The 7,987-nt window shown below is 44.0% G+C and overlaps 1 protein-coding gene across 1 annotated transcript in view; it reads left to right on the top strand.

Moving 5' to 3' along the window:
• Positions 1-693: 693 nt before the first annotated feature.
• PRSS48 (serine protease 48) overlaps positions 694-7,987 on the top strand; it is an 11,414-nt gene continuing 4,120 nt past the window's right edge. The window contains exons 1-4 of the mRNA XM_045295838.1: positions 694-732; positions 1,098-1,260; positions 6,310-6,575; positions 7,266-7,435. Coding sequence (XP_045151773.1) covers positions 1,190-1,260; positions 6,310-6,575; positions 7,266-7,435 — 507 coding nt within the window. The 5' untranslated portion in view covers positions 694-732; positions 1,098-1,189. The remainder of the gene's footprint in view (positions 733-1,097; positions 1,261-6,309; positions 6,576-7,265; positions 7,436-7,987) is intronic.

Below are 7,987 nucleotides of genomic sequence, written 5' to 3'. Positions count from 1 at the left end.
TCTAGGATGAGGAAGTCAAAAGTATAGACTGAATCCAGTGTGTTCAGACATAAATCTGTTCATCAATCTTGTAGCCAACCCTGATTTAAAAGCAAGGTAGGTAGAGAGTAAATAACAAGGCAAAATATACAAATACTGCAAAATGCCATTAAAGAAATGGCACAAGGTAACAAACTATGTATACACCTCCAAAGCTCCTGAGGACAGCATTTTATTTACACATATCATGGGAGCCCTGGTGGGGTAGTGGGTTAAATGGTAGGAGTGCTAACCACAAAGTCAGCAGTTTAAAACCCCTAGCCACTCTCCATGGGAGAAAGGATGAGGCTTTCTACTCCCATAAAGACTTACAATCTCAGAAGCCCACAGGAGCAGGTCTACCCTGTCCTACATGGCCACTATGCACCAGAATCAACTCCATGACAATGAGTTCAAATCTGAGTTGGAACATACCCGAAACTCCTAATGACAAGCTTGAATCATCAGGCAATTAAACCACAGTTTGCACATGTCGCTAAAGAAGCAGGTAGGCTTATACGTATCAAGATGCCTACTAATGGGCTGACATTTATAAGAATCTGCCCTTTGATACCAATCCAAGGAATTTAAAGAAATGGAAGCCTCGTTGTTGAATGAATGTAGCCAGAAGATGTGTTTTATATCAATAACTCAATGTGTTTTTCTTAGGGTCTCAGTCAAATGCATCTGCCAATAATGAGTATCTGCAATCTGGTGAGTGGTCTCAACTTGGGTCCAGGAGCCCCTGGGTTTGGACCTGGAACTGGATGGGGCATGGAGGATAGGTTCTGGGAATAGATGGGAGTTTGGGGATGGTGGGAAGGTAAGAGGTCAAACGGTTTGCACTTGGAGACTATTAAAGGTTGGCGGTTCAAACCCACCCAGCCATGTCACACAAGAAAGATCTGGTGACCTGCTCCAAAGAGTGCTGTCAAGAAAACACTGCTCTGCAGTAATAACACAGGAGGTTGTCAGGAGTGGGGAGCGACGAAACACCAAGGAGCTCTTGTTCTGGGGAGAGGGGACCAGAAGACGGAAACACCCAGATTTCCACGTTTCCCTCTCTCCTCTTTCTCTAGTGTGTGGACGACCAACATTCACAAGCCGCATCATCGGTGGGCAGGATGCTGTCAAGGGGCGCTGGCCTTGGCAGGTCAGCATACGCCTGGGCATGGACCACGTCTGTGGTGGTTCCCTCATCAGTGACCAGTGGATCCTGACCGCAGCACACTGCATAACATCGTGAGTTGTACCTAGGGTCTAGCAAGTAGCTAGTTTCTCAATAAACACCCACAGGACTTCATGGATAAACCAATAGACAAATGAAGGGAGGGCAAAAGGAAATCTAGGTCCATGTGAAGTATCCATGATTTCATCACTTCTGCTAAAAGTGGTGGTGGGGCAAAGAGTGTGTGAGAGCAGCAATGAAACACCCAATATTTCTCTGGTTCCATGAGGATTTCTCACCCCCCACTATCATGACCCCAGCCCTGCCTTTCACTGCAGACTAGACAGGAACATGGACACAGGTACAGATACGAGCTTACTCCACATGGATTCCAGGTCAGATAAACCCCTCTGGAACAGAAATGGGAGTAGCGATACCAGGAAAGTAGGCGGAAGGTGGGGGAAGGAGGGGAAGAAGGGGGAACTGATAGCAATGATTGACACGTGGCCTCACCTTCCCCCCCAGGGAGACAAACAACAGAAACCATGGGGTAAGGGAGACAGCGGTTGGTGTAAGATATGAAAATAAAAATAATTTATAATTTTTTAAGAGGTCACCAGGGTGGAAGGGGGGTTGGGAGGGAAAAAAGAGGAGCTAATACCAACTGCTCAAATAGAAAGTAAATGTTTAGAAAATAATGATGGCAACACATGTACAAATGTGCTTGATACAATTGATGTATGGATTATTATAAGAGCTGTGAGAGCCCCCAATAAAATGATCTTTAAAAAAAGAAGTGTGTAAAACACTAACAGAGGGAAGGAATAGGTATAAGAATGAGGTATCTCAGAAACCAAGCTCAAGAAAACAAACGTATTGCCATCAAGTTGATTTTGACTCATAGTGACCTATAGAACCAGTTAGAACTGCCCCTGTGCAATACTGAGACTGTAACTCTCTATGGGGAGTATTAACCTTGCATCACATAACCAGTACACCACCCAGCCCCTCCTATCTCAGAAGCAGTAAGAGAGAATTCCCAGGACCACAAAGAAAGCAGAGCTACCAGGAGAGCACATTTAAGTGGCACAGACAGCAAAGACTGCCACACCAAGACCAGAGGCACCAGAGCAGAGGCTCCTCAGAGCTGACATCGTGAGAAATAAATCCTAAACAGATCCATCTTTAGCAATTAAGGGAACAAAAGGCCAAGAAGTTACTAAGTAGCCAAAGCATAAACTGATAGCTGATGTGGGGAATGGATGGAGATCATGTTCATCAGATTAATCAAGGGAAAGGGGAGAGAACCTGCACCGTGCTCCAGGTAGGAATTATAAATGATAGGTGATAGGTGGGAAAGATTGTTAACCAGAAAGGACTCAGCCAATGAGGAGCCAGGGGAGGGAATCGAGAACTAGGGAATATATAATGTTCTGCACCAGCCCATTTTGTCTCTGAGGCCTGGGCGCTGTAAATTGGCTAATGAAGCTGTGGCAGTTACATAAGTTCATTGTGGTGTTGTGTCAACTTGATAAATAAGTGTAGGGGTGGAGTCTAGCCTGTCAATCAGGTCACAGCCTAGTGATGCCTCTTTGTGGGTGTGGCCTTCTCATGAGGATTCTGGGAACTTCCTCTCTTTCTCCTTGGAGGCAGCCACACTCTCTCTGCTTTCACCAGCCTGTTGACAAGCCATGTGGATCCACACTGAGACCTGTAAGAGCCCTGGAGATGCTGTCACCGCCACTGGATCCACAAGACTTTTCACCCACCAGCCTGGATCCTCCTGCATCGTGCATCATTGCATGTGGCTGCATGAGTGTGAAGAGATAGTCATGGACTAGTATTGGGTCATTTATTTATTTTGACTAGTATTGGGTTTATGGGCTAATCTCAGATTTATGTACTTGATCTGGACTGGGATGGGATGTTCTCTTGATATACAATTAACCTTTGATATAAAGCTCTCTCTTACACACAGGAGAGTCCCTGGATTTGTCTCTCTAGTCAACCTGGTCTAACACAGAAGCCTTGGGTTTATTTAGAAGGATTGGATTTCTTGAGTTGGATTTCTTGTTCATCAGTAAACACTTGTGATTTCCCATCAGTAACTTCATATGGGATAAGATGGTTTGTCCTAGTTCTATCTCTGGAGACCCATCAGAGTATAATTCAAGCCGGAAGGTTTACCAACCGACCAGTTACCAAGAGGTATTGAGACAGTATTAGTATCTGAGGGTAGACAACATTTCTCACAACACCACAAGAGACTACAGAGTGTGTGAGGCCGAGCTGCGGGTTGACTTTCTGGGGGCAGTTCATGTGGCTGACAAGCTGAGGATCAAGAGAGGCAGGGCTGCTGGCTGAGGGGAGGCACCAATCTAGACCAATGACTTCAGCCTTACTGTTTGCTGATCCCGATTTATGGTAACTGATTCAGCTCCCGAATAAACCTCCATAAATTTGAGTGTTATCTGTGAGTTCTGTGTGGCCAATACAACAAATTATCAAATCTAACAGAAAAGTCGAGTGTCATGGAGGAACGGTTGGTGTCGGAATGGGGTAAAAGAAAGATGGCGGGTAGAGGCATGTCTAACATCAGCACTGTGGCAATTGGACTTGGGTGGTTGGATTTGGTCTGATTTGGCCCTCATGTCATTTTCTCCACCCCCTTCAACTCTAGGAGCTCCTACGGCATAAAAGCAGAAAAAGAAAATACAGAGAGGCACTATGTCACATGCTTTTGTTATTTTTTGAAAATCATCTCAAAATTCAATGCAACAATTTGTTCTAAGCTCTTCTGCATCACAAACAACTATCTCTCTGAGCCAACACTGCCATGTGGTTAGTGGCCCTGTGAAGAGGCCCACGTAGTAGAGAATTGATGTCTACAGCCCACAGTCAGAGAAAGCCCAAGGCCTATCAAGAGTCACGTGAGTAGGGATGTAACTCACCCTCAGTCAAGCCTTGAGGTGAGCCTTTGGCCCGACCTTGACTACCACTTCATGAGGAATTCTGAGTTAGAGGTACCTGACTCAGAAGTTGCACCTGACTCTTGACCCAGGGAAGAGAAATTACGTTCCAAGCCCCTAGGTTTCAGGGGAATTTGCTACTCTCCAGTCCACGATGGGCACACGCAGTGGTCAAACTGCCAGACCTTTTTCATAGCAACACCGACAGCTCAAAGAAAATGGCAAAATAACTTCAAAACACTGTGGAAAAAGGCTTTTCCAACCTAGAATTCTACCTAACACACATCCATCCCGTGTGGGGTAGAATTAAAACACTTTCAGATATGTAAAGCAGCAAGCATGCTACCACTCCGACCAACTTCTCAGGAAGCCCCAGAAGAGTGTGCCTCACCAAAAAGAAGAGGCGCAGGCAACCAGGAGCGCATGGGATTCCAGAAAGAAGGTCTACACCACAGAAGAGACAGACTCTCAAAGAAAAGCTTACAGAAAAGTGGCACGAAGATAGTTCAGGCCAGTGGGTCTCAAGCTCACTCACTCACTGCTATTGAATTGATTCTGACTGAGAGCAACCCCATAGGGCAGGGTGGGTTTCTGAAGCTGTAAGTCTTTATGGAGTGGAATGCCTCTTTCTCCTGAGGGGGAGCTGGCGCTTTTCAACTAGTAACTTTTGGATTAGCAGCCCAACACTTACCCCTGATGCCACCAAGCCTCCTTGGAAAAAGTGAATGGAGGTCTCCAAAAAAGATCGTACTCATAGAACGTCTGAATCTTGAGAGCAAATTTACTACTCAGGAGGACAGTGTGGGGAATGGATGATGGCTTGACGATGGGTATGTAGAATACCGAGAGGCCTTGCTGGTATAGTGGATTACAAGTTGTGTTGCTAACCTCAAGGTCAGTAGTTCAAAACCACTAGCCAATCCTCAAGAGAAAGACGAGGCTCTCTGTTCCTGTAAACATTTATGTTCTTGAAAACCCACAGGAGCAGTTCTATTCTGTCTGGAGGGGTCGGTGTTAGTCAGAATCAACTTAATGGCCATGAATTTTGTTTCAGATATAGTATACCAAAAGAAGCCTCCGTGGCAGAGTGGGTTACATGTTGAGCTGCGAACTGCAAGGTCAGCTGTGCGAACCTACCAGCCACTCTGCAGGAGCAAGATGACGCTGTTCCCACAAAGATTTACAGCGTTGGAAACCAACAGGGGCAGTTCTACTCTGTCCTATGGGGTCACTATGAATTGACTTGGTGGCAGTGAGCTTATTTTTGTCTTAATATGTAGAATACCAAAGGTCCCTGGGTGACACACACGGCTTCATGTTGGTGGTTTGAAACCTCTCCAGTGGTACTTGGGAATAAAAACCTTGAGATCTGCATTCATCAAGATTATAGCCAAGGAAACCCTTTGGAGTTAGTTCTACTCTGTAACACAGGAGACTGCTGTGAGTCGAAATTAGCTCAATGGCAATGAATTTGGATCTGTTTGATTTTTAATAAAGAATACTAAAAAGGCAAACTAATGAGACCCATACACTATTAACTCCATGAGAAGCAGAAAGTTTTACAAGAAGTGAAATCACCATACCTAATGTGATTAATGCTTATTTATAAAGTCACAAGAATATACACAGTAACTCCTGACCTAAAATACTGGGGGCAGGTGCTACCGAGAAAGAACTACACGGATTGTAAGCAACAGACTGGACAGAGTGAATTCACGGTGGTGGGGCAGAGAACTGTTTCCTATTCATTTCTATTTCATGTATTTCCTAAGTCTGACCTAGCTTCTTGATGGTGTAAGTGGTGAATAGGTATAACTCTGGCAGAACAGGTGATAAGGAACGGTGAAAATTGAGCATATTGGTAATGGCGAACCCCTGGGAAATAGGAGAGGTAAGTGAAAATGCCCAGGGGAGCGTGCAGAATAAACCCCGGGTCACGGACGGGGACTGGTGACCATAGAAACCATAGACAAGAGAGTGTAGTCAGGGCGGGAGGGAGGAAAAGTAGGGAAAGCATTCATAATTCAAGATGGAAGCGCCTTCATTGATTACCAATCTGGCCCCCTCCTTTCTGGATTGCCCATGTGCAGCTAGCTCTGGCCCCGAGAAAGCACACACCATGTTCCAATTCCTTCTCCTTGTCTTCCTCTTTAGGTCCTGGAGCAGCTTTGCATTCACTGTATGGCTGGGCACAGTAAAAGTAGACCATTCAAGTGACAGCTGGCAATACTATGTGTCCAAAGTCGTCATCCACCCCAATTTCAGAGAAAAAACTGCAGACATTGCTTTGTTAAAGCTGTCTTCCCGAGTCAGTTTCACGGCGCTCATCCTGCCTGTCTGCTTACCCTCTATCAAAGAGCACTTGCCACTTCCAAGCTCCTGTTGGGTGGCCGGATGGGGGAGAACACAGGAATGGGGAGGTGAGACGGGTTAATTTACACAGATGCTGGGCCCTTTTGTACCTACTCATTCACTTTCTGGGCATATCACTGCTGTGGCCAATACTTTGGAATGAAACCAGATCAATCTATTGATATTAAGTGTATCTTTAAAAAACATTTATATATTTATTTACTCTGATATCCTGCCTGGGTTCTAGCTATAGCTGGGGAACAAATACTAACAATAGAAATGTAGGGTTATTTCTCCCAATTAGAAGTTAATCAATGTAAGTTAATCAATGTAAGGTTGGTGACAATCTAGTATTTTTATCTGATGGAAAAGTGCTGTGTCAATTCTTCCCCAGGTTGGAGTTGAGACAAGATAGAAACTGGTGAGCAGAAACTGAAATGGTAAAGAAAAAAAAAGAGAAAGAAATGGTTTTAGATGTCACATGACTTAGCCTAGCAGAACTCATTAGGACTACTCTTTATTTAGAACATTAGGAATGCCCCACATTTGTACATTAGAAAAACCTCAGGCATTCCAAAGGCAAGCAAATTGTTTTGAATTAGCTATTAATTTGAATGAATTGTATCAGCAGAGATGATTAGAAAGTGATAGTATTCTGCTTTGGGGGTGTCCCATCCAGACTCTTCTATATATTGTGAATGAATAGTGAACCACACCTTTACAGCTTTGTAGCCTTTCTTTCTTATTTATTTCTATAGGTCCTGATTTCTACTCCATTCTCCAGGAAGTCGAATTGCCCATTTTAGACCACAAGGCATGTGAAAAAATCTACAACCCAATCGGTTCCTTTTTTCCAAATATGGAACCAATCATCAAAGATGATATGATTTGTACTGGAGATACTAAGACTAGGAAAGACAGCTGCAAGGTGAGGATTTGGTCTGAAGTTGTGTTTGTTTGTTTGTTTGTTGAGTCAGAAGGGAAGGGAACTGACAAAAATTCTTTTGTTTGAGGGAACCCTGTATATGTAACCTTTATCTATAAATGTAGTTTCTTAAACTGTCAATATAGGTCAATGTTAACCACGGTCGTTGAACTTTTACAAAAAGACCTGTGAAATTTACAAAGAGGAATTGCTAAAACCCTGATGGGGACTGAGCATGATAGTGGGACAGGAGGATAGTCAAGGGAAATAGAGGAAAGAGCTGGGAGGCAAAGGGCATTTAGAGAGGTCTAGATAAAGACATGTACATATGAAAATATATTTATATATGAGGACAGGGAAATAGATCTATGTGGCTATATTTATAGGTTTAGTATTAAGGTAGCAGAAGGACATTGGGCCTCTACTCAAGTACTCCCGCAATGCAAGAATACTTTCTTCTATTAAATTGGCATTATATGGATATGACAAAATAACAATTTATAAACTATCAAGGGCTCATGAGGGAGGGGGGAGCGGGGAGGGAGGGGAAAAATG

Source organism: Echinops telfairi, unplaced genomic scaffold, assembly GCF_000313985.2.
Source record: "Echinops telfairi isolate 266 unplaced genomic scaffold, ASM31398v2 ScPeMD7_5868;HRSCAF=6743_1, whole genome shotgun sequence".
Taxonomy (NCBI): domain Eukaryota; kingdom Metazoa; phylum Chordata; class Mammalia; order Afrosoricida; family Tenrecidae; genus Echinops; species Echinops telfairi.
This window is presented reverse-complemented; position numbering and strand designations above follow the sequence as displayed.